Here is a 26,618-nt window from a genome sequence, read left to right as displayed (position 1 = left end):
CTGAATGCATTTGACATGATCATTAATTCACTTGCACCATTTGTTTTCAGTCTCATTATGTGAGTTAGCAAACCATTGTAGGGTTACCTTTACTTTTATTTGCATTAGGAATTGCACCATGAAAAATGTTTTTGTTGGATTGCCTGCTGCTGAGCCAAGAGCTGTAAATAAAGTGGTTTCTAATTGAAATATAGGAGAACCACAGAACCATTAGAATTAAAGTACCTCTGGTTTTTCTCTTTTTTATTTTACCACATTTATTTTTTTTTTTTTTTATAAAGTGCATGAAGTTTCTCTTCCTCCTGGTTATGCTTAATTTGAAAAAATCACTTCTTACTGAATCGAGTGCTCCAGACTGCTGTTCAACATTTATAGGCTTCTGCAGGTGTGCCTACCTCTCTGGTGTTTCTGTACACTTGTCCAGATAAGTGCACAATGCTGGGAAGAATACTTGAGGCTGCTTTTTTGCTTGCCTTATTTTAATTTTTTATATTTTTTTTTTAAATTACAGTATTCACTTATGGAGAACACTCTTACATAGGAGTAAGGAAAACATAATTTGTGGGAAAGGATCCCTGTGAGCATCTTGTGATCTGCCGGCAGTGTTACTGAGATATGCTTTGTTGCTTTTGTCTGGGAAGGTGGGCACATTTTGCCACTGATGTTTTAATGCAATACTCCATCTGCTGTCTAGCCAAATCTCCTCTGAACTTGAAAGTTTTGTGCCAAATGTAACATCAAATCAAGAGAAAAGAGGGTGGGGTGTTTTCTTTGAAACTCTGTAAATGTTAAACCAAATGTGTCTGAGAGAGTGGGCAAATCCAGATCATCTTGTGTATGTGGGTATTTTAAAACAGCAAATACATGTAATTCTAGTTGGTTGTTAATTTGGAAACACAAGGGTAGGTATTATTTTTATCTGTAAATGGCAATTTTGTTGGTTTTATAGTTAACTAAGTTGATATTATCTACTTTATTCACAGAGTTCTCATCACAGACTATCTAACGTGTTGGATTCCTGCCTCTTGCAATGAATGTTATTTTTACCCTTTTTGCAAAGGCTGGTGCTATGCCACTAAATAGATGTAATTTTTTTTTCTCCCAGTGTTAAGGAGATGCAGTATGTCATCCATTCTTACGATTCAGAGTTCATAATACTCGTGCACTTCACTCTAATCATCTGCACTTAAAATTTTTAATTTTCTGTTCAGATATGACAGTCATGAATCATTTGACAAGTTATTTGATTCACATGGATGATTTTTCTTTTTTTTTTTTTAAAGTAGCTGGGGGAAAGGGGAGAAATACTGTGTTGCTACTTTGCCAGATTCAGGAGTAGGAAGAGTTTTCCTTTCCCCTGCTTATTAGAGACAAAGCAGATACTAAAAGCCCTGTGAGGCCAGAACTTGACATCTGTGATGGTCCTTTAGTCATGGGAATGGAGTATAAAGCCTGAGTTGTGTTAGGATTTTCTATCTTATCTAAAATCCTTCAGTTTAAGACTTTCCAAAATACATGAATCCACTGGAAATTGTGACATTCTCAAGTTCTTTCTGATACTAACCCAATTCTCAGGAGACAGTCCATTTGCCGAAACAGCAAAAATTTAAATAGAAATGAGCCTAGTGTCTTGATAAAGACTTTATTTCTATTGAGCGTCATCTTGTTGTTAAAAGCATATGAGAAGCTGAGAAATAGAAGACATCTGGAAAAAGTAGGTGATTTATGATTTAAAGTATCTGTAAGTGTTTAGGAAATACAAACCAGAAACCTCCTGCTGGCTTGGTGTCCTGTGCTTGTGGGCACATGACATGTGCCAGTCTCTTGCTTGTGTGAAAGATCTATACCTTGGACAGCAGAGCAGTAAAGCCATATTCAGAGTTATGCTACCATTTTTTGCCCAGGTTAAATGGACTGTATAATCCTGTGAAGAAGTAAAAACTGATCAATCACAGATTGTAGAGTGAAGCTGTATGTCTGCTACCAGTGGAGAAGTTGTGCAGACTACACTAACTATTCTTTGTGTTTTGAAAAGGATGAAAGACCTACGAGCATTCCCAAATCTTGTCATCTTCAACAAACTCATCAGAAGCCTCAAATTAGAGACGTACAAGGTCTGTCCATCTCAAGATTTTATGTCTTATGTAGTCCCTATGCTCTCCAGAGAAAATTACTAGTAATATATGTTTTACTGTTAAGAAATGTTTTTCAGTTCAGGACTTCATAATTCAGACTACTGAATAAATCATCAGAATCCCATCTTTAGTTTCTTTTGATAGGATCAGGCATATCTGTTGGAAATGAGGATACATACAGTAATTTATCAGCTGGATCTCCAGGACTGTGGTCTGTAAATGTACCCTGATTTGTTATTGAACAGAGACAGGCATCACCAGCAGCCTCGGCACTACCTGCATTTAGTTCTGCACAAAGAGTGCCAGAGAAATGTTTTTCCTTTTATACAAACACAGAAAGACTGTCTCAGTTGATCATCAGCTCCTGATGTAGTAGTGGCCTGCAATAGGTTACATCTGGAAGGAGAGCACTCCAAAAGGAACAAAAAAAGAAGTCTGGAGCTGGCTAGAAGCAAGGCACACCAGACTGGGACTCCTCTGTTTTCAACAGTTGTTGCATTGTGCAAAACCACAGTAATTAGTATTTAAGAAAAGACCATTAGTTAATCTGTGTGTCAGTGGGCTGGCTGAAGAGAAGGTCTCTAGGGGGTGATGGCTCAGACTTGCAGATTTTCAGAAAATGTGAGAAAGTTTGATAATTTGTTCATAGGTCTCCTTGTGATGGAAGATTACTTTATTCCATCTCCCTTTCTGTCAAGGGCAGGAGATCTCAAAGGAATGCAATGTTACAGGTGGTCCATTCAGACCATTCCAGCCTTGCAGAACTCAGTACCTGGAGTTAATTAGATTACAGCTGAAACTTTCAGTGTGCAAAGGAATTTCAGTTCACTTTTGCCCCTAGACCTGGATGAAACTCATATGCAGAAGATGAAAAGAGAGGTGCAGCTTTTGAGATAGTTAGGGATAACTGGAAAATACACCAACAGGACAGTGTGGGACCACATAGACTTATGTGAATTCTGCTTTATCAGAGACATTAATACAGGGTGGAGAATGCCTTAAGGTTTTTCTGTAACATGGACTTCCTCAGGCCAATGCCCTGTAGGAAAGCTAAAATGAAAATCAAATCTATAGCAGGGATATCAATAGTTTAAAAATAAAACTTAAAAAATCTACCCTCACTGCAACTCTTCACTTTTCAAATATAATCCTTAGACATTCATGCTCTTATATTATCTGTTACAGCATTTCATACACCAACGTTTTTTGTAGCTTAAATTTGCAGTCCAGGGATGCTAAGAACATGGTAGACAACAGTACTCTTTCAATTAACTTTTGTCTCATGCAGTTACTTACTATCCAGAAGGCTTGTGTCTGACTGTTTCATAATGACAATTTGATTAAAAAAAAAATAATATTTTTTTTAGGTAGGCCCATTGCTTATTAAAAATGAAAGTATTGTTTTGCACAAGCCAAAATTACATTACTGTTGTTCTGGCCTGATTCTTGCCATCCGAAGGAAAACAAATGTTTATACATGAAGTATTTGGAGGCAACTTCAAATCATATATGCAGTACCTTCATTATATATTATCTGGCCTTCTTATCAGCTTTTATCTGAAGCATGGTATTAAGAATTCTCCATTGCAAGCTAAAGAAACAAATTTAAGGTTGTACAGACATCAGAGAAAATCCTTTAATAATACTGTAGTCTGCCCCATGAGGTCTCTGCTCAAGACCTTTGTCAGACAAGACTGCTATTTGAGCACCTACGTTACACTCATGCAAGTTGATGCTTTCCTTCTTTGGGTGCAGTCTTGGGAAAGGCTGGTTTGGAACACACCAGTTCTGTGCTGGCTTCAGCCACCATATGCCTACTGTCAGCCCTGCTGTTGGTAAGGGGGAGTCCTGACTCCCAGATAGCAGGTGCAGTGCAGGCCACCTGTATACTTTTTTGAGAGAAGTCTTTCTGTGTTTTTCTCTTCAGTAACATTGTATCCATTTTCATATAACCATTCAACTCATCATTCAATTGATTTCTAAGAAATGCCTTTCTTGCATGACTTGGACAGCTGTTAAAAAAACCTCTCAACCAAACAATGAACAAGAACTGCCCTCCTCCCTGCTCCTTCTTCCCCCTTCCCCAACAACCCCACCTCTCTAAAGAGAAAGTTAAGAACCATGATGTTCTATCAAGAGGAGTTACGGTGTTTCCTTAACAGGAATGCTAGTGGTGTGCCATGGGAGGTAAGTGCAGGGAAGCAAGGGTAAGGCTTAGCACCTCCCATTCACACAGTGTTTACACCAGCCTTCACATGGAAGTATGCCACTATGCCTTCTGAGTGGGAATATTTTTCATTATGGGAGGGGTTTTTGGAGACTTGTACCTCTGATAGGCTGCATGTTCTGCCTTCCCTCGTGTCCATCTGTGTTGAAGCTTTAAGGAGATCTTTTGCTGCTGACTGGGTAAGAGAGGCTGAAGCCCTGCCTGCTCAGGTTTGACTGTTGTTCTGTGAGCTGCATTTGCTTCTGACTTGCTCAGCACATTTGTGATGTCTCTCACCTTTCATTTCTGTTGCAGTTGTTTTCTACCTCCTGTTTCAATTGTGTTTTTTAAATCAGCTCAGAATGCCTCTTCACTCCCTTCCTACAGCCCCAAGTAACGTTTGCTGCTATTTGTGGTGATGAGGGCTGTTAGAAATTGTGTTATCGGTTCCATATTTCAGTCATGAAGAAGTCCACAGTCAGAACTAAAAATACCTGAGGTTCATGGCATTACTTTTCAATCCTCTGGTCGTGTTGCTTATAGCCACTGTCCCTTAGCCAGTTCCCAAGGATGCATCAGTGAGAAGGTTAGCTCCCAGTTACTGCTGCAGTAACTGCTCCAAGTTACAAATTACTTTTCCAGCTAGATCTCTTGGGTAGATACTCCAGAGAGGCTTGAAATCTGCTGTAAGTAAAAAGTGAACAGAAGGGAAACCACGAGTGTGTTGGCACCACCATCTTCTTTCCAGAATCCTGTGATAAAACAGATAACACTGTTCTGAGAATTGCTTGCTTACTAATTATTGAAATAACATTACCTTTTCTTTGTGTCTGTAATTAGCATTTCAGCTTGAGTCTAGGACTTCATGATAAATGAGCCTTGTATGCCATAGGCTCAGTAAATGATGAATAACTGAAGTCTGTATTTGCTAACTGTCTTCCTCCATAAAACAAAACTGAGCTGATCTCTAAGTAGAAACAGTGTCAGAAAGGGTGTGGTCTAAAAAAGGAGGTTGTCTTTATTTTTATTTCTCCTTTTCTTCATTGGGTGGTTCACAGTACATGTAAACAATGCAGTAGATAAATAAGTCTGACCTTAGCTAAGATAACCATGGAAAATCCTTTTTTATATTTCTAAATCAGAGGATAAAAATGCATCTCTGACAAACTGGTAGGAGAATTATAGAGTAAATTTTTCAAAGGACAATCTGGAGCAGCCTAGATTTCCAGATAGCGCACTCTGAAACTTAATATGCACATAAAACAATTGATGAAAAATACTGTGTATCCATTTGAGTTAACGGTCTTTTAGAGAGGGGAGATGGAAAGAGCAGGCTGAAAAGCTAAGGCAAGCTCAATAAAGGGGTACAGGGATTCCCTCTGCTGTGCCAGCTTGTGGAGTTTGACTCAGAACTTGATGTGTGGGCATCTGAACAACACTGTGTCTGAATGCAAGACTTACTTGAGCAGGATTTATGCCAGGCATGTTACCTAGTTTGTTTAAAGATCTGAGCTTGTTCTGAAGGTGTTGGAAGTCTTTTGCAGACTGTTCAAAGAGATAATTCATAGAGACTTCTCTAGATGACAGTAGCTGGGAAATCACAGATCTTACCAGAAGTTTGGTGTCTCAAATAGAGAAGGAGAAGGCGGTAAGCAGACTGTGAAAAATTATTCCAGAGGGGAACCTCAATGGCTCTGAGTAAACAGGATTTTAGAGTATGTCCACTGGTTACCTCCTAGCAACCAAAACTTTTATGAGGTTCAGTTGGCACAGATCCACTTGCTTGGAGGGCGATTATGCATAATTCATGCTAGATTCAGGTCACTGTGACCTGAGACAAAATTTGGACTTCAAATGAGAGATGATTGTTGGACTCCCTCTTGCAGAGCCCCCAGTTTCTTGACCTCTGTGTGAAGCAGCATGCCAGGACACTAGTTGTGTCATGAGGAAAATGCCAGCAGAGCTTTTGGTTCTTGAATTGCCTAGAACAATAATTCAAGCTCTATCTGTGACACAGATGAAATGGTATGAAATGGTCAGGCATACATTGCTTTCAGTTGGAAGTAATTCTGAAGGGTGATCTGGTCAACTGGTACGTAAGATGACAAGTGAGTTTATTATCTTCTTCAAAGTGTTTCCTACTTAAAATTCATTGCCAGAAGATCCTATAATGTTGTACTGTGTCTGCTATAGAGAAGGCTTCTTCCCTGGTGCACTGTCTGGAAGCTCCTTCCTATTGTATTGCTAAGAAATGAGCTGACAAATTTGTGAGAAATAAAGCTTTAACCATTAATTTATATAAAAGGCCCTTTCCTTAGGGTGTTCTTTTGTTTTCTCTTACCCCCTCAGTTGTCCACAAAATTTAGAAAAAACCCACAAACCAACCATCTTTAGGATCTTTGCTATTATTTTTACAAGAATTACATCCAAAATCTGAATTTGTTACAAAAACATGTCCATAAGTTGTGCTTAGCCATTCTCCCATGCCTGCAAGCTGAAGGCACCGTGGTATTAAAAAGGGTCATCCTTTCCCCTTTTCTGTGCTACTTCTGGCTATGTAAAATACTATGAAAAGAAACTGAGGATTGACAAATACTCTACAGAAAAGCCTATACAAGGGAAAAAGATTTCTGTAGGGATGGCTAAGAGCTTTTAATGTAATGAAGAAGAAAATACTCAGCAGAGCTAATACTTGTGGGGAATAAATTCCTCCCAGAAAGCTGGGAAAGCTGCTGAGTGTCAATGTTCCTCTGAAAATGGTAAAAGTAATTGTAAAAGCTGTATTGGATGGCATTTAATTATGTAAGGAACCAAAGGGGCTAAAAAAAATAATAACCTGGTATATCAGAAAGCAATTTAAAATATAAGCTAGGGAAAATGGAATATTTCTGTCATAATAAGATTATTTCCACCACTGGCTCCATTGATTTTTGTGTCTCAAGTTTTGTTCCAAACAGATCTGTAGCTATGGAGGGGGTAAAAAAAAAAGCATACTTTTGTTCCCTCGACCTACCAAGCCAACCCATTCCCCTTTTCAGCAGTGGTGAGAAAGATCTGAATAAATATACAAACAGGACTTAAGAATTTAATTAGCTCTGTTGGTCATTCAATCTCCAGTTGTCTGATTTAATTGTTCCTTTCAAAGCGATCATTTGAAGCAGAGCTCCATATGCTCTGTGAATGTCAGTAAACTAAGCTTGTTAGTGTACAGTGTGAAGGCCAAAGCTGAATTCTTGTGGGTATTCGCAGCCTTTAATAAAGAGCGCGGCAGTGCCGAGGAGGAATCATTTCTTACGCCCACTCACCCTTAAGATGTTTCCTTTCAATTCAGAAATGAATATTCAGTTGAAAAGTTATTATATATCTTGTGTCTTTCAAAATATTCTTGGTGCTGCCTAGGAGTCTGTCTGCAGAGGGGTGGGCTGGGTATTTTTTTCCCCTCCTACCTTCCACGCAGATCTGGAGCCAAGCAGTAGCTGATAGACTTTTAGGTTTGTCTACTTATTTATTTTGGGTTGGGTGTTTTAGGTCTGGTAGTGCTGTTCCCTGAGCTGTAGAGTTTCTGCTCCATCTGCTCAGGGCAGGGATGTTAGCATGGCATGAGAGGTCCAAGCATTAGGTTGTTGGGCTCTTGAAAGGATCTTGTTGTGAAAGTGTTCTCAACTGTGCCAAAGTGGAACAATTATGGCTAAAGCTTGTTATGGGGAGTGCCTGCTTGAAGATTTTTTTTTAATTTTTTTTTTTTTTTTTAGTGACTGGAGAATTTCTCCTAAATTTCATTTAGGAGAGTGGCTGTTTTCCAGTAATTTTGCAAAGGGACAGAATGGTTTGAGGGTTTTTCAGGGAAGCAGGGTTGTTTATTGATGTAATTTTTGGAGATGATTTTGTTTGAACAGTTTCGGTCACATCAGTTTGAAGCAAAGAACTGAAATTTTGCAAGAGTGTAGGCTTAGGGTATTTAGAATAAGGAGAAGAAAGGCTGACTGAAATGTGTTGCAGGAGAACTGTTTGTGCTGAATGGTTGGATGATAAAATGCCAGAGGAAATTGCTTGTAGATAAACGAACGCAGTGTGTTCAAGAGGAGGAGGAGGAAGGGGAACACAACGCTGTGTATGCCCTGGTGAGTGCTCCAGCAGGTGTTAGTGCTCTGGAAGGAGACTTTGTGATAATCCTGTAAAAATGGCAGCGTAATAATAAAATTTGTGTCAGTACTCATTAGTGAAGGAACAGAAAATAAAACAGAAAGCATAAAAGCACTGCTGCGTAAATGCAATGGTGCTCCCCTGTCTTCAAAACAGTGTGCAGCTCTGGTCCTCCCTGTCTTCCCTCTCACCTGGCCCCATCCACAAAATGTTGTGAAGAATTAAAATCCAAAGTACAGGGTGACGAAGAGCCACTAGGCGTCCTCTGTCTGGAAGTACTTGACATGGAAGAGATCCATGAAATTATGAAAGCTGTAAAGAAGGGGATGAGGAACGAGCATCCACTGTCCTTCCCAGGAGACGAACATGAAATGGGCATGTGAGAGCCATGAAGAGGAAGATGATGGTTTCTTAGGCAGCTCTGGGGCTGTGAAGCTTGTACTGCCAGCCAGTATGCTATCTGAATTTAAGGAGAGGACAAGAAATGGTTGTGTGGCAGGAGATATAGGTAGAAGGGAAGAGGCAAGAGATCTGAGGCAGAGGAGAGGAGACTGGCTAGGTACCAGAGGAGAGACTTCTGGCATGATGAAGGAGAAGAAAATGCATCTTGGAAAGGGAATCAGTTTTAGAGAAGGTACTGGTTTAGGTGAAGAAGAAAAATGAAAGAAGCAGATGACTGCAGAAGTTGTAGGAATGGGTAGGCAAACCTCTGCCTGCTCAAAGACACTTGCTTAGAAGGTGGCAATGGAGATGGGATTGAGTGAATCTGCTGTTGACAAATACCTGTTCAACTCATATGAGGGTCTGGCTATCAAGCCTTCCCCTGGTGGGTGACAGCCTGTCACTGCCATAATTTTACTTTATTCAATTAGACTGGTCTGCATAGAAGTTGTATTAGGCTGACAAAAGAACCCTTACAGCTTTTAGACAATATAAACATGTAATGGAAAAAAACCATGTAATGGAATATCCTTTTTAAATTGTACCACACAGGTAAGATACTAAGCCAAACTCTTTCAGATGAAGTGCCAGAATGAAAGTATGCTTCTAGAACTTCATTTTAGTCTTGTTTTACAAAAATGCATTTCATGAGAAAGCTGTAAACTGCATTTATTTTTCTTCTCCAACAAAACTCCTGTCCAGCTTGGTCCATAGAATGCATTTTCTGTAAAGATAAATTAAACTCCTATAGAGGGAGGCTGTGTTGGATCCTCAATTTATTTGCTGCAGTGATTTAAAATTAGGTAATGAAAGATGGAAGGAATTGTAAGAAAGTGTTTTTTCCTAGATGGCACAAGCTGAGCTCTGTCAGAGAACTGGATTATATCCTGGCCAGTGCTGCAGAGCAGCTGCTTTATGCAGTCAATCAAGGCAGGCCTCTGCTGGGTAGTCACCAGTCATGCCTGTGGTGGTCTCTTCTAGTGTGAGCACCTGTTTGCTTTGTGACTGGTAGACATCTGACCAGTAGTTCCAGTCAAAACTGCTTTAAACATAACAGGTACTGTACAGCACTAGATTATCTGAAGCATTGGACCCTACATGTGAAAAACTAACAGATTATTGGAATTCATATCTGTGCCATAGCATCTTGTCTGTAAGATATGCCATTTGTTTAACATTTTCTCTGGAAATAAATGTCATACAATATTTCTAAAGCATTTCAAAGATGTAAAAATGAGCACATAAAAATAATTTTGTGTACATGAGGAATCCTGTCCTTGGAAGATAATTTGAATTCCTAGAGCTTCTCTAGGAAGAAACAACCAGAAAGCTGAATATGGACCAGCAAAGGGCAATAAAATCATGAAGCTGCTGGGTGAGAGAGGACTTCCAGCATGTAGGGAGAGACTGTACTCTAATGTAGTTAAGTGAACCAAAGTAATGGTACATGATTGATGATAGTTCTGGTACTGTCAACTTTTTTTTTTTTGCTGGCTTTTCCAGTTGATATTACAGTCTTTTTTTGGTATTGCTTGTTTAATACATGTACTCTGTTGGTGTTCTTAAGTTTCTTAAGTTAAGGTGGCTTTTCTGCTCCAAAAATGGTTAAATAGTGTTTAATCATGACCAACCAATTTAGATAATAGGTTCTTAGTCACCCTTGTAGTAGAAATAATGACAAATACAGTGGAGGAAACTCTTGTATTTCATTAATTTAAAGTAGATTAAGTTTATTCATCTCATGGGAAGGTTATCAGCTGCAGTTTGTATATGGCTAGGTAGATAGGTGGCCATTGGGCAGAAGAGAAATCCCAAATAACCTCTCTTTTGTTTTCTCTCTGAATCACATTTTTATGCTCTGATGATGATCTTTAGGAAGTCTGAGTTCCCAGTGTTAACAGTTCCATTAAGTTTTAATGTCAAATGATAGAAAAGTCCATTCTGTTAAAGTAAATGTAGCTATTCTAGAAGAGTATATGTCCAACATCTCACGTCAGAAGAGGATGTGTATCTTTTGTCTTTGATCTGTATTGTTCTTTTAATACCTACAGTCTGCTGTGCAGCTGTAGTGTTGTACTTGGAAGCACGTGGCCTGTCCCAGGCACACTTGAACAGCCCATGGAGCATGTGCTTGGCCTTGCTTAGTGTCACTGCTCTTCATGATTGAGTGAGGCATCTTCATTGACCAGACAAAGGTCCTCCTCATTCTCACCTGCATTTAGGCCTCAGAGCAGCAGCAGCTGCTTGGGAAGGGGATCAGCATCTTGGAGCATGATACGGTCACAGTGGAGGTTTAAAGATGTCTAGGAAATGGTTCTTAATGGCAACCTGCTGCCAAGGGAAGCTGAAATGTTGCAGCAAGAATGCTGCCTCCAAGCTGCTGCCGCAGCCTCGTGCCATGGGTAGCATAGCCAGTGCTGGTGTTTGTGCCATTGCTCCTAGACCAGCACTGTGTCTTTCTTTTTCTCCTTAAATCTGCTCTGCAGAGGCTCCTGCAGGACTAATTCATCTAGTACCCTCCCTCGCCTGTGTCGCAGTTACTTGCAGGTAGACAGAAACTTTGAGTTTCAGAACCATAACGTGACTGTATCCACAGCTGGAGAAAATCCCCATCCTTTGGTGTGTTGAGTTTTACTGCCACCCTCCATTTCGTCCCTGGAAAAATACCTAGTGTAACTCTCCGTGTGAAGCTTTGCTGATCAATATGTTACAAGCATAGTAAAGTTCAAGAAATTGCCTCCATTACTATCTTGAGATGAGAAATTGATTTAGCTGCATTCTCTCTGCTAATTCTCTGCTCTACATTCCCATAGAAGGTATTATGTGCTTCTTATTTTCCAGCAGCGTCATCAATCCTAATGAAGAGAGAATTAAAAAAAATATGTTGTTTGTGGTGATCTCTGACTTGGCTCTTAATTTGTAAATGTTACTGTAGGCTTCACTTCTTGGTTTTCTCCTTACTGGGCTTCAGTTACATGCAGAATCTAGGAGCTGGGATGGGAGCAACACTGAAGATTATGGCAAAGGAATATAAAGTTAGATTTGTTTTTAATCTAAGCCTCAAAAAATGAGATGCTGGTTAAAATTTAATTAAAGGTAGTAAAATCTCATTTGTGAATTTTATGTACTTTTGCAGTGTTGGATCCTGCATTAATTACATTGGGACTGTTTTCAGTATTTATTAGCCATGATTTCACCAACTCTGGCTCTGAAATGCCCAAAGTTTTATCCTTTACTTATGTAAGTCAGCTTTGTGCTTATCTGTTGATTTGCATACAACAGTATGGGTGATGCAGTGGGCAAAGCAGCCAAAACAAATAAGGAGAACAGTTTTCCTGGGAATTTCTGTTGTTGGTTTTTCCAGTGTCCATCAGCCTGGCCTCTGCAGGAAGCTGCCAGGGATGGTTTGGCTGCAGAATATTTTGATGTCTTTAGGTTTGATACTAGTACTCATTGTTCCAGAGCAGATGGATAAATGGAAAAGCAAAACTATATACTGTGACTTTGGTCACTACTCATGAAATAAGTAATTTTTTGTAATTAAATGTAAATCTCTTGGCAGGTTCTAAACAGCCATGTTAAACTGGGGCCAAAAAAACCCCCAAACATTTTCTCTTTTTGGCTCCATTGACATTAACCTCTGGTTTTCCCTGTGTCTCTGAATATTTCCTGTTGCAAACACAAAGGGGTGGTATATGATTGTCAGTCATCCAGAAGGTTCAATATGCCTGTTATAGATCTAAAGGTGTTAAATACCAGTATAAAAACCAAGTTAGATGAAACACTAAGTACATGTGGACTTACTAAAACTAGTCTTACTCAAATGAAGAGGCAAATTCATGGGGTTGGCTGCGAAAAGCCATCAGCAGATGGGTTGCACACAGGTAAGGAACAGTTTGCTTTTGGGGACGTTTGTAGCATTTCAGCTCACATTTGTAGCAAGACATGGATGCACACAGGTTTTAGTGCAATGATGTTGTAAGCAAAAACTAATTTGGATCCAACTAAATCCATGTGTCCCTGTGCGATGCTACCAGCGCTTGCCATCAGCTGAGGTGTTGTCGAATAAGCGCGTTTTGGGCAGGTTAAGCTTTCTAAGGAGCTCTGCTGTCTCCCGTGACACCTGTGGGTCAGTGGCTGGATTGTGCTGTGGGCTTGGGGGAAGACTAAGGGGGAAGCAGAGGCTGGAGCTGGGCAGGACAAGGGAGCTGCTTGGGTTCTTCTCCCCCATCTTTCTGCTGGGCTAGGGGAGGACACTTGTTCAGTGCAAGGAACTGCTGGGTTTGGACGGTTCTTATTGCTGTATGTAGTAGTGTCACAGTCCTTGGGGCCCATTATCAGAGATTGCTAAAGAATAACTGAAACAAGTGAATCTGGCATGAAAGCAAGAGGAGGAAAATGCTGATCAAGGTCCCTGAGGTTATCTGTGCCCTCCCACAAGTGGTTGTCTATACAGTTTAATCTTGTGGCTGGAATGACTTCCAAAACCTGGCATGGCTTGACACAAAAGGAGAGTTTCCCATTGACATCAATGAGCTGCACCTTAAGCTTCCAGGCTTGTTTCTTTCAGGGCCTTCTCTAAAAGCCATCTTGGCAGCAGCGTCTACAAAAAAACATGTGTTGTTTTCCTTTACATAATTTAAGATGCCTTGTCTAGATACCTCTTCTGCACTGGGTGACAACCTGATTGTATCTCCTGCACCTTTGACTTTCATTAATCCCTCCCTTCCTGATTTCTATACCTTCTCTTGTTTGTCTAATGCTCATCATGTAGATTGCAAGCTCTGGGCCAGCAAATCTCCTCTCCACAAGAGCATCCAGCCTGTCTTTGACTTCTGTCAAAGCAGTGTAAGATGCTGTGAAATCTTTACAGTCCCTGCAGTAAAGGCATAATCTTTTTCTTTCTTTATTGCATCAACGTAACTCATTCCTTATTTTGCAGTAGGTGCTAAGCTGAGCAAGAAGAAAAGTTGAATTTACTTGTATCTATGGTTTGAAGAACCGTGCATGTATCAATCCCAGAGATTTGACAAAGAAGAGCTCATTGTTATGGGAAAGAGGTTCTTTGTTGTTCTTTAAGGGAGTTATAGTGCTGATAGATGTCCTCTGCAACAATGACTTGAAGAACAGAGTAGCATGGACATAGTATATTGAATAGATGTCAGTATCTGGTTGTGTTACAGCAGGAAGGTCATTCTTGCAAGTCTGTTCATGGTCTGGGGCAAGCTGGTGATATTTTATATGGTGCTCATGTCAGGGAAAAATTAATTTCCCATCTATTACTTTATATTTAGATACATCACTTTGAGATCACAGAATGAAAGCAGCATGAAATGTTATGGCGAAGACAGCACAGCAAGACGCAGGAGTCTCAGAAATACTCAAAAATCAGGTAATGTTGCAGCATCATGTGTCCATTTTCTGAGGCTGGCTTGTTTCATGAGGTTTAGTGCTTCTTGGCTGTTTTCCAGAATTTGGGCTTTATTGATGGACTTCTCAAATATGACTAGTTGTGTGTTGACTTTGTGTCCTATAAAACATTGTTTAAGTATCTCAGTATTTATGACACTCATTTAGATCTTTCGTAAAGGTCTATCTTGTCTCACACAAGCAGAATGGACATTACCTTAATGTAAAAACAGAACAAAACCAACAATAACCTGACCAACCCCTGCCCTATTAAAAAACTAACAGGCAAACGAAAAACAACAACAACAAAAAAACATCAAAACCAATCAAACTGCCAACCCCCAAACAAAGGCAGCAGCCATGGTGGTCAGTTCTGCATAGACCTTGGATTTTCCTTGGCTTCCTGATGAACTTGAGAGGGATTGACTTTTCAGGGGCTCCTGCAGCTGCATTTCTGAAAACTGACAGACAGTGGGCTCAAAATACCTGTTCCCTTCCTACTACTTTTTGCATGTTTGTTGGGGTTTTTTTTAATTGTTTATCTGTCTCAGGAGGTTTTCTTCTAGCCTGTTTTTGCAGATCCTATGATATGTTCTCTCACTGTTTTGCAGCAGTCACAGTTACAGAAAAGGGCGATCCCATCACAAGCTTCAGTGTAAACACTGTCGAGGTCAGGAAGAAACTGGTTAAGTGTATGTAAGGATGCCCACCTTCTATGAAAACTGTGTACTTATCACAGCTGTATTCACAGTAATACCTGGTGATTGATGTTTGAGTGTAAAGGCATAAAAATTTCACCTTCTCCCCTGAATCAACAGCAGTGACCAGAGATTTGTTATGTAGCCACATATGATAAGTGGGCAAGGTCTAACCCCTCTGTCCTACGACCTTAATTCTGGAGTCTGGTCATGTCTGCAGAACTAGGATCTTGCTGGGGAAAAACAACTCAGTTCAGTAATAGAAATAAACTAAAATATTAAATTGAGGGCAAGTTTCATAATAGAACATTTATTTTCCAGGAAGCATTTAAGAGTATTGCCCTTGATGTAGGACTCAGCAGAAGGTACCACAGTTTATTTCATCTACACAGACAGTAAATTCAGAGTGACTGAAGAGATTTAAAATCAAATTTCATGGTCAGCTTCAGCCTTGATCAAATATGCAGCAATGTATTGATTAATATTAAAAAAATTGTATTTTTATCACAGATGATCAGCCCCATTAATTAGTCCTGTCTTCTGTAAGCTTTTTGGTCCCTTAATCATGGAATATGTAATTCAGGTGCCCTTCTGCCCGTAGTCAAGGTTTGTATTTTATTTTTATTTTTCGTCAGTATTGTGAAGAGATCACATAATTTCATATTTGCCATTTTTATGAAGTAATATGATACATCCTTCAGACGCAGTTCTCAGAATCCTTCAAAATACCTTGAAACTGTAATGCCACTTCACTGACAGCAAAGATAATTGGATTTGTTGAAGGAAACTTCTTCATTTCTTTGAGACTCAGGGAACTGAATCTCCCTTAAACTAAATTGAGTTAATGGCTTTATTTAGGAATCAGCCTCCTCTTCTTGAATAACCAGAATGCCGTTAGTTTTGGGGAAAAATGCTTTCATTAAATTAGCTGTGCCTGAGAATGTGTTTTCTACTTAGATCAAAAGGAGAGGAAGATATTTCAGCTTGTTTGTCTTCCTTTCTCCTCCCCCTTTTCTAGAGACTTTCCTGAGATGATGAACTGTTGTTTTTGCTGTTGGTTTTTTTTGTTGCCTTTTTTATTTTTTTCTTCTTTTAAACTTCATTGAAATGGAGGCATTGCCCAGTTCCCCTCCTAAGGCTGTTGTTGCTTTCCCCTCCCCCAAATCCAATGTGTTCTTTATTAAACTGAATTAGGACATTCTAGTCTCTCTTAAGAGTGGAAACGGGAACAGCTTAAATGAGCAGCCACATGAGACTCAGCAGCCTTTCCAACTGCATTGCAGAAGGAGCTCAGCTGCAAAGAGAATGATAATTTTTGAAGGATTTGTACAACTGTTGAAGAATTACCAGCATTAATATTAAAAAGCAGCTAATCCGTTTTCCCCTTCCTTTTTAAAGTGTATAGCTTTCTTACTATGCTTGCTATAAAATCAGTGTACTAAATATTTTGCTTCCTTTCCATCCTTTTTTTACTTTTGCAATTATTTTATTTGCTTATATTTTCAAATACTGAATTGGGTTTTTTGTTGTTGTTAGTTTTGCATAACGACTCCAACCTTAAGGTTTGTATGCAGATCTGGGCTTGGATTTGAGACATCTGCCATTCAAAGAAAGCCAAAATTGAAGTGCAGTAGAAAATACATGAGCCCTTGTATCCAGGATTGGGATGAAAATGTTTTTGGCCCTATAAGTATTTGCCCTGATATATAAAATATCCTATATAAAGTTATTTTTGGTGCTTGAAATACATATCGCTATTTGGCATCTGTTCTAACCAAAATAGCCATGATCCTGATACTTTTTCACCCTTGTTTTCAATCTTCACTTTTCTTTATTGCTGTATCAGATGTCTTTGGGGTTTTTATAGATAATTAAAAAATACCTCTTTCCCATTCTCTGGCCACTAGCTCACCCAGCTCCCTTGCTTGGTATTAGAAATTATAAAATATTCATTATGTTTCAGTACTGTGTTGTGCCTTTTTTTTTTTTTTTTAACATTCTTACTTCCTGTGCCAAAAAACCTGGAGCTGGAGCTTGAACTGTGGCTACACAGAGTTACAGAAGTAAACCTAGTATCTGAACAGCCTGCAAGAGCATGGGGGTCTCTGAAATATGCCACTCTTCCTCTCCCAGTGCCATGCTTCTCAGCCATCCAGCGTTACCCTGGTCAACACATCTGAAGATGATGGGGTAGTGCCAGCATCACTCCTGAAAGCTGGGTTTGAGTAATGCAGGTGTGCCTGTTCTTAGGGAGTGCTCTCTTGGTTTTGAAAGCCACTCTTCTAGGGGGGCTCTTAGTGGCTGTACATTGGTAGTGTCCAGCTGAAAATCTTGCCTGTCTTGTTACAAAGGCTGGATTATAGTCAGCCTGTGTGGCAGGGGCCGGCTGCTGGTAGCATCATGTAGCAGAATGGAGGGAATCAGGAAATCAGGGAAGGAAGTGCTGTATATTTGTTTGTCTTAAAGGAAATCACAGTGTAAGGTGATGTGAATGATGGCTCTCTTGATTTAGAAGTAGCTTAGCAGAAGATCTCACAGTTCTGAATAACAAAACAGGCCAATAAAAACATTCTCATAAAAAAGGCAAAAACTTGGGTAAGATAAATCCTGTTTTGTTTCTATTGAAGCTAAGTGGAGGGGAAAAAAGAGAAAGGAAGGAAGGGAACAGATAATTTCTGTTTCTGGATTTTGCCTTACCTGTGGTTAAAAATGAAGCTCATGCTATCACAGCAAAACGCCACTTAAGAAAGCCCTGTCTCAGGCTGTGCCAATGAAGGGCAATAAGGTTAAAACATGCCTGCAATGTTGGGAGAACCCATAGAAATGCCACATTTCTGTAAGCAGGGCTGCCTTGAGTTAAGTGTTACAAAAAACAGTTCAGGCTGCTAAGAGTGGTGGTTAAACTTGCTTTAGCTGGTATGTTACCATGCCAGAAGGAGGTACATGAGGAGGGATTGTGCCCCAGCAAATGAGTATGTGCTGGTGCTGTTACTTGTGAGTAGCTGCAGGTGCTCTGTCCTGCAGAAGTTGGTTGAACATAGAGATACTTTTTGCATCTGCCATCTTACCCAGGCTTCTTTCTTTCAGGCTTATTGGTAATTAATCTATTAAAGCATGTAGATTTTTGCTTTAAGTGACAGCTGAAAAATGTGAAATAAGTTGGACAAACCATAGTATCCAATTCCATTTTGATCCACAGCCATGCAACCTACTGAGCTGGCTTAGATCAGTGTTATAATAGCTTTACAGTCTATTCATGAGCCGGCTCCCTTTAGCATCCCTCTCCTGCAGTCTTTTGTTGCCCCTCTCCATTAGCTCAGTACTGGAACTGGCTTTCATTCAGGCCTGGTTTTGCAGCTCACACCCAGCCCGACCTGCAAGCACCGACTTATTTGGACCAGATGTCTTGCTTTGAAATTCATGTGGATTTGGGCAGCTTGATAGCATGTCTGCAGCTTGAGCTGTCATTTACTAGAGTTGAAAAATCCTGTGGGTTTCAGGTTCTGTGGTGTGTGATTGAGCTGGGAGTGTTTTCTATAACTACCATTGCCTTGGTATTTCACTGCATGACTTCTTCTCCAAGTTCTTCTGACTCTCCAGTGATATAGTTCATGAAGGAGGAAAATCAGATCACCTTTGCTGAGGACTGATAACATTGGAATATTCTTCCATTTCACGTTTACCAGAATTAAGTTCTGGCATGCTTCCAGGAGAGGCTATTACTTGTATTGCCTTACAGTTGCTTATGTTTGAAGAGGCAGACAGTTGTAGTGTGTTAAAGGCATTTCAGCTAGCTTGACGTGTCCTTGGCTTTCAGTCTGGAGCATGGAGCTATGCAAGTTGTAGGGGACCACACTGAAATGATGAGAAGAGCTGGAGTGAAATCTTTTCTGTGTTGAAATCAATTGAGCTCCCATTAGTATGAGTCCAGATTCCATCCATAAACTGAGCTAGGGTATTTCTCTTTCTAGGCAGTCTACAGAAATATTTCCGTGCTTTCGCATTTTTTTTAATGTTTCTTCAAAATGATTGTTTAATTTGGATATATGTGTAATGTCAGAAAAGTAATAGGTTAAGTAGCACAAATGACTTTTGGGAAAAGAAGAAACACAGAACACTTTAGAACTCCTGCTGCTTTTAGTCATTTGATTTAACCATTTAGTAGTTAGAGTAGTTGTTGTTATAAATTGCAGTGATGGGTGTTTAAGCATAAGTGCTAAACAGCAAGGAAAAAAACCACCCTTTTCTTCCTATAATTGAAAGAAATAGAAATCATTCAGTAGCCTGTCAATGGCTCCTCAGTTGGCCAGGGACTAACTTTGGTACCCCTAAAGTCGTAATGATGCTGTGTACAGCACTGAAATACTCTGTTGTATTTTAATCCGACAGGAAACATTAGCATTTTGTTAAAGCTGATTGCAAATGCTCAGTGTATACAGCATCAAGGCCTGGAATTTAAGCCTGTTCAAGTACTAAAAAAACCCTCTCTGGTATCTAAGGGACTAGTTTGATATTCATTATGCTTTTATCAGTGTGCCTGTCTGTTTTATTTCTGCATTAGCTGGATGTAGAATAACAATGCTTTTTAAACATTTTCACTTTTCTCCCTTCAGCTCAGTGATGCTCTAGAAAGGAACATTTTCATCCTTTGTTTTTTTTTTTTGTGGGAATGGATGTTTGAAAACACTGCATATTTTTTCAAATGTCATTCTCAGAGTAACTGAACTTTCCAGAACTGTTGTGACTTGATTGGTATTTTAGTATAATACTCTATTCTAATTTTTTTTCAGACTTCACTATTGTATCTCTGTAACTGTGATAACTTTGTAATCTACCTAACAGACAGCAGTATGTCCCACCTCCCAAACTGGAGGTGGGTTAAGGATGCTGGAGCTGCTGCAGAGTATTTCTGTATTAACTTCTATTTATTTATTTATTTCTTCTGAGAGAGCAGAAGAAAGAGATTTGTGCTAATGCCTCAGATATAAAACCTTCTTCACTGTGTTCCAGTACCCTAAGAACTGTTAACAGGTAAACCCCAGGTGAAAGGGTGCAGTAAGTGGAGTTTGGTGTATGCCCAAGGGCTGGTACTTTCTCTCCTGACCACAAAACTTATCTGTGGCTGCTGGTACAGCACCTGCCCCTGTGGTGCTTCCACCTGTGGGAAGAGTAGGAGGTCAGGGTCCTGGCTGACCATTTGATTCCTTTTTATACTAAAACCATGTTGTGTGCTGCCTTAGGAGTAAGTCCTCTTGCTGTCCTTTCTCCTCAAATTCTTGCAGTCTTAAATTGTCTCCTGAAGACATTTATTCTCCCTCATTGGTTCATATCAGTGTTATTTCTTGTCCTTTTGACTAATACTTGTCAGTGCAAACTTTCAGAAGGGCCAAAACCAAGGAACTTGCGGTTAATTATAACACTTAATAGGTGAAATGGGACATACCTCCTATACAAAAGGTATATTGACAAATACAGTAATGCCCTGTTCTTGTGGGAAGGTGTATTCAGAGACTTCTGAACTTGCAGGCTTAAGAGAAGAAGATACACATTCCTGTGTAGGATCCGTCTCTTCCTCTAAAAGTTGATGGCCTTTCAGTGTGAAATATCACAGAGTGTTTATTTTTATGCCCTTTGAATGTTTTGTGGAGGCTTTGTTTAGTTTCCCTTCATAATTTTTAATGGGAAGTCTTTGAAGTTGGGTTGTGGCTGAAAAATCTTGTTGGCAGCCTGACCATTCATTGTTGACTCGTATCTTTTTTTAATTGTGCATCTATAAAAATCTGGAAGGGAGTGTCTTCAGAGAAACTATGAAGCAATGTATATTTCTGGAAAGGGGTAATAAGCTTGCAGTTATTCTCAGCTATTATTTGTCACGTGAAAATGTTACATGCTAATGGCTGCAGATGGTTTACACAAAAACAGTGTACACGCTGAAAGCCCTCTTCATTGGGAGCTATGGTTTTCTGTCATACATTATGCTAGAATGGAAAAGGTTTTTTCTGCCTGCAGCTATATGTTACCCTTATTTGTTGCTGCTAGCACGGAACTCACTAGTATGCATCTGGCAATGGTTAAAATTTTCTCCATCAGTGACTTCACATTTATCCATCTAGATCAAGGATTCTCCTAAGCTAAAAAAGGTAAGGACATGGCTACGCAGGAGTCTTTGGTGGAAGGCATTATGTTTAGAAAGGCAGATGTGAAGGAAACAGAGTTAGGGTTGTGGTCTAATATTTTAAAGTTCAGAATCAACATTTATGTTAAAACCTGATGTCTGTGTGCATAGATATATTGTACCTCTGTACATGTGTGTGATTGCATTTGGTATAAATTGGGTTAAAATAATGCAAACTGAAGGAGGAAGGATGAGAGGGTAGAATAGAAGTTGTTGTTTGGAGCTCCTGATGCAAGGTGAGTAATCAGAAAAGATTTCCATGGACTAGTTCTGTCTTAGCATTAATCAGATTTCACATAGGTGGAGCAAACAAGTCTATGTGCACAGATACAGTTGAGTAACTATGCTCATGACTGTATTTAACTGTCACAGCAATGAGCATTAATGTTGCATCTAACCCTTCAGTGACGCTCTGTTTTCCTACGACTGGTGGACACCTCCTGGACATACCCTGGAAGTTGTGAAAAGCTGTAAAAGGCTCTGTGCAAATCCCAGATTGCCATTAACTTTTCTGTATTCCTATTAGATGCTGATATCTGAGTACAGTCAGCTCTGTTCAAAGCCATAGTTTTCTTTTACCTGCCTTTTTAGGCCTTTATGGAGGCCCCTGTGGTGTCAGTAGTACTTGATTTTGTGTTATAAAATGGGCGTGTTGCTTATGACAATGAGGCTGTAGCACTGGGAAGGTGACTTGGCTTGATCGTTAACTGTCTGGCTAAAACTTGTCATGAGAGAGCATTATGTGGCCAGCTAAAACCTCTGGAGTGTTCATATACTTCAGGGGAAAAAAAAAAAGTTTTGAAGAATGAGCCTTTATCGGTTAGGCAAAATTATTTTATCTGAGCACTAGAGTAGAGGCAGGATAATGGGATGAGAGGAATTTAACTGCTCTGGAATTGCCCGGCTGCTACAGTTTTGCATCTGATTACATATTTCAAACTAGGAGATTTTACAGTGTCCTTTGAGGCAATTACAGTAAGAGTTCATGCAGACAGCACTTACCTTGTCTTTCTCTTGCTCCACAGGTGCCTGGCACACTGAACCTACTTATCTGTGTAGGATTTGCGCTGCAGTCCACTTATTGAAGATGTGAAGCAACATCAGGTCTGAGATTGGAATTACTGACAGACTGGAGGAAATCTTAGTCCTTGTGATGCACACAGACATGCTGAATTATAAGTAACTCTATCCTCTTTTCCCCTTCCCTCCCTTCCCCTCACTCAGCTATCTCAGGGTTCATAGAGATTTCAATGGTTCATGTGCCTGTAAGTTTGGAACAGAAGTGACCAAAAATGGGGGACCAGCAATTGTATAAAACTAACCATACTGCCAACAGCAATGAGAACTTGTACTACCAACAGCACCAAATGAACTCCCTTTCATCTCTAAATCATAGCTATGGGACATCTGTTATGGATGCTCCCCAGGCATCCCCTCTCTCGCCCCAGTTTCCCCAAGATTCAAGGGACAGCATAGCTTTGCCTGTAGGTTCGAAAAGTCTTGGGTCAGTGGATACATCTAGGCAAACCAGTTGGACACATTCTGGCTCAGGAAACCACATCCCAGTGAGGAACAATTTGAATAATCAAAGCTCAATGTGGAGCCCCCTTGGGCAGGGGGAATCCCACGATGGATACCAATATTCTTACTCTCAACCCAGTGAAAATCGAACGCAAAAAATTACCAGTGGAGTCCTGCACAAACTGGACTCCTTTACACAAGTATTTGCAAACCAAAATCTGAGAATTCAAGTAAACAACATGGCTCAGGTTTTGCACACGGAGTCTCCGATGGTGGATAATTCTGGTGACAGTGCGCTCAGGCAGCTGCTGTCCCAGAAGCCAGCGGTTGAGCAACAGCCTGTAACTCCCAGTGTACAAAGATACCAACCAGTGCCACAGCAAACACACCAGAATTTTGCAAGCACACAGCAAAAGCAACAGATGCAAGTCATGCAGCACCAACAGCTGTACTACGACTACCAGCAGCATTTATCGCAAATGCAGATGCATTCTGCATTCCAGCAAGGACAGGCGCACGTTCAGCAAATGCAGCCCCAGCAGCTCCTGCCCCAGCAGATGCAGCACTTGCAGCAGCCTCAGTACTACGCCCAGCCACAGCAGGGGCATCAGCGGCTCTCGCTGCAGGAGATCCAGCAGCAGCAGCAGCCGGCTCGGCAGCAGCAGCAGCGGCCGTGCCCCGTGCAGATAGCTCAGTATTACCAAACGCAGCCTGTCGTGCAGCAGTTGCAGCAGCAGCAGCAGCAGATGCAGTTGCCACTTACTCCGTATCACAGGGAACCTGATCCAAAGACTATGCTTGAGCCACACCAGTACTCTCAAGATCCAAGTCATCCTGTCCAGCTTATCCAGTTGGGATCGGTGCCTCAGTATTGCTACCAAGATCCCCACGAGCAGTACAGGCACTTGTTCCCACAGAGTTTACTGCAGCAGCAGCAGCAAGAGCAGCAAAAGCAATACCCAAGTGAGAGCAGAGCACCATCTCTGAACTCCCACCTCGGCCTCACTCCACCGGACACCACTGAGGATCCCGCACAGCAGGAGATTAATTCTGTAGGTAATGCTGTCCCTCATCGAACTCTTTTGCCACCCTCGGGAGTTCATCTGAACAACAGAAGCTCTCAGCAAGACTCTCCCAGTGCCACATGGCCTCAGGTCGGTAATATGTTTGATCCATGCTCAGCCAAACTTGTTTTGCAGAAGAGTAGCAAGGTGTGGAAATGAAACAGTTGCAGGAAAGCCCAAAGATTGGGATGTGAGCTGTGGGTGTTGCTGGGATGTTTTGGGGAACTAGGTAAACAGCCCTCTCCTGTCTGCATTGGTGGGTTGGCTTTGGGCTAGCAGCCAGCACAGAGCTCTTGCTGCGCCGGACTGCCGCTACCCTCAGGAGAGAGGCCGTGGGAGGTGCTGCCTCGCTTTATGGGGAGGAGGGACCCAGTTACAACTAAGTGCCCTTGCTAATTTTTCAACACCTGAAGGCTCAGTTGTTCAGGAAGAGTCAGTCAACTCCCCCTTTGCAAAAGCAGTACTTCTGGGGCAGAGCAAAGGCCTCAAACAGCCAGGCGAGCGTAAGAAAACTCGCACTGGCTGTGCTCACAGGGGCACTGATTTGATAGAGATTTGCAAGGCTCTCAACTCGGAAGCTTTTGATATTAGTAAAATCCTATGCAAAATGCAACCATAATGCTGTGAAGACCTTAATTTCTGCATTAATATTTCCTGAAAAATTATTTTCACTTCTTTTCCCCTTCTTTTCTCCTCTCCTTCTTTGATAGCAGGTGCAACTGTCAGATGGCAGACTGCAGCCGCTGTCCCCAGAGCAAAGGTATTTAAATTCTTTTTAATTTAAATATAAGAAATACACAGGAGTGCTGCATTTTAGAGGGAGGGGAATGCACTCTGGGTAGGTAACAGTTGTTGCTCTTCCAGAAACATCTTTAGTTTTGGGCTTTGTGAGTTTAATTTTGTGTGATTTCCACCCTTCCCCTCAGCAATAAAATCAAATAAATGCTTTGTTTTTTAAAAAAAGAAAGAAAAAAACCCCGCAACAATACAAAAAAAAAAAAAAAAAAAAAGCAGGGAGCAGTTTGCTCTCAGTGTTGCATTTGTAAGAGAAGGGACGATGTGTGGTTTGGATTTGTATCTTTGGCATCAAGGATCTTCTGTTTTTCTTAAAGTCTCACTTCTGAAGGGCTGAGGTGTCCTCTGGCACAGCTGTCTACCATAAGTAGGGGCATTGTGTCCATGTGCTTGTTAACTGCTGGCATGAGTGGGGAGATGTAGGTCTGTCATGACAGATCTGCTGGATTCTCAGACTTCCATACTGAATGTCACGTTTTGATGAGCATGTCCTATTCATAAGTTACATTCTCCCCATCTAGGTTATTGCCCATGTATTCCATAGCACTCACCCCATGCTTACTTGTGGCTTCATAACCATCTAGCTGTAAAATTTTACTGAGTTCCTTGACTAAAGTGCTTCCTCTGCAACCAAGGAACATGCCAAACTAATGTCTCTTCTTCTGTTCCATGCTAAAAACAATAGTGGCCAGAACAAAGAAACACTTCCTGAGAGAGCTGATGCAAAGAACAAGCTAATGTGTTCAATATGCTTGAAGGAGTTTAAGAGTTTGCCTGCTCTAAATGGTCACATGAGGTCACATGGAGGAGTAAGAGCATCTCCTAACTTCAAACAGGTAGCAGTTCATTTTACTTTAGTATTTGGCTCTCTCCTTTCCATGTTGATGTTTGCTTGCTTTGCCATGCTTTGCTTTGCTGTCAAAACTTGTTCTTCTCAGTGCTGTTTTCTTATGTCATACCCTGTGTAAGTAGAATTGCACATAATTATAGAAGTGATTCTCTTCTCTACTCTTGTGAAACTGCACCTGGAATACTGCGTACAGCTCGAGCCCTCAGCACAGGAAAGATACAGACCTGTTGGAGAGGGACCAGAGAAGAGCCACAAAGATGACCCAAGGGCTGGAGCAGCTCTGCTACGAAGACAGCCTGAGAGAGTTGGGGCTGTTCAGCCTGGAGGCCTTCCAGTATCTGAAGGGACTACAGGGAGGGACTTTTCACCAGGGAGGGTAGTGATAGGACAAGAGGTAATGGTTTTGAACTGAAAGAGGGTAGATTTAGGTTAAACATCAGGAAAAATTCTTCACTATGAGGGTAGTAAGGCACTGGAATAGGTTGCCTAGGGAGGTTGTGGATGCCCCCATCCTTGGAGATGTTTATGGCCAGGTTGTATGGGGCTTGGACCAACCTGCTCTAGTGGGAGGGTGTCCCTGCTTATAGCAGGGAGGTTAGAACCTTATGATCTTTAAGGCTCCTTCCAACCTTAACCATTCTGAGATTCTGTAATTCTGCTAGTTGGTAGGCCAGAAGTCCAACTTTAAAGTCAGAGGCAGGTGGTGGATGACACAACAGCATTTGTCCGTCTGTTTCTCTGCACATTACAAAAACACCCAACAAAGTTGTGTCAGGAGTATCTACATTTTTTTCCCCTTACGTTTGTTTATTATAGTAGAAATATCAGGAACATCAAGTCTTCCTTGTTTTCATTTGGACTACTTAGATGACTAAGGGATTTTTTTTGGAAGCCTTCCCATGTTTTAATTGAAGGAGCAGGATTGTTGAATCTTTTGACAGCTTTCTTACCAAGTGTTTTAGTTACGTAGGTATCGACAAACACCAAACCAAAAATTAGTCTGAATTGTTCTGCATAAAAATAACTTGCCCCATCAGTTGGTCTTTCTCTGTCTTGATATTTTAGAAATTGTGTCCTAGCTGGGACTACCACAGGAAGGCAAAGAGCTACCAGAATTACACCATCTGTGTCTTTGTTTTTAGGTTGGTGATGGACAATTCTGTCTCTATATAGTGGTAAAA

The 26,618-nt window shown here is 40.7% G+C and overlaps 1 protein-coding gene across 8 annotated transcripts in view; it reads left to right on the top strand.

The window, feature by feature from the left end:
* The window catches only part of TRERF1 (transcriptional regulating factor 1), a 99,289-nt gene that overhangs the window by 56,187 nt on the left and 16,484 nt on the right, over positions 1 to 26,618 (top strand). For 3 of the 8 annotated variants that reach the window (XM_051615914.1, XM_051615920.1, XM_051615913.1), the window contains 5 exons: positions 2,036 to 2,114; positions 14,220 to 14,317; positions 22,233 to 23,882; positions 24,503 to 24,552; positions 25,273 to 25,423. In XM_051615914.1, coding sequence (XP_051471874.1) covers positions 22,500 to 23,882; positions 24,503 to 24,552; positions 25,273 to 25,423 — 1,584 coding nt within the window. In that variant the 5' untranslated portion in view covers positions 2,036 to 2,114; positions 14,220 to 14,317; positions 22,233 to 22,499. Of the gene's footprint in view, positions 1 to 617; positions 642 to 2,035; positions 2,115 to 14,219; positions 14,318 to 22,232; positions 23,883 to 24,502; positions 24,553 to 25,272; positions 25,424 to 26,618 lie in introns of those variants that run through there. The other 5 variants (XM_051615921.1, XM_051615919.1, XM_051615917.1 and 2 more) reach the window with 3 other exon arrangements.

The sequence above is a fragment of the Apus apus genome, chromosome 3 (assembly GCF_020740795.1).
Source record: "Apus apus isolate bApuApu2 chromosome 3, bApuApu2.pri.cur, whole genome shotgun sequence".
Lineage (NCBI taxonomy): Eukaryota > Metazoa > Chordata > Aves > Apodiformes > Apodidae > Apus > Apus apus.
This window is presented reverse-complemented; position numbering and strand designations above follow the sequence as displayed.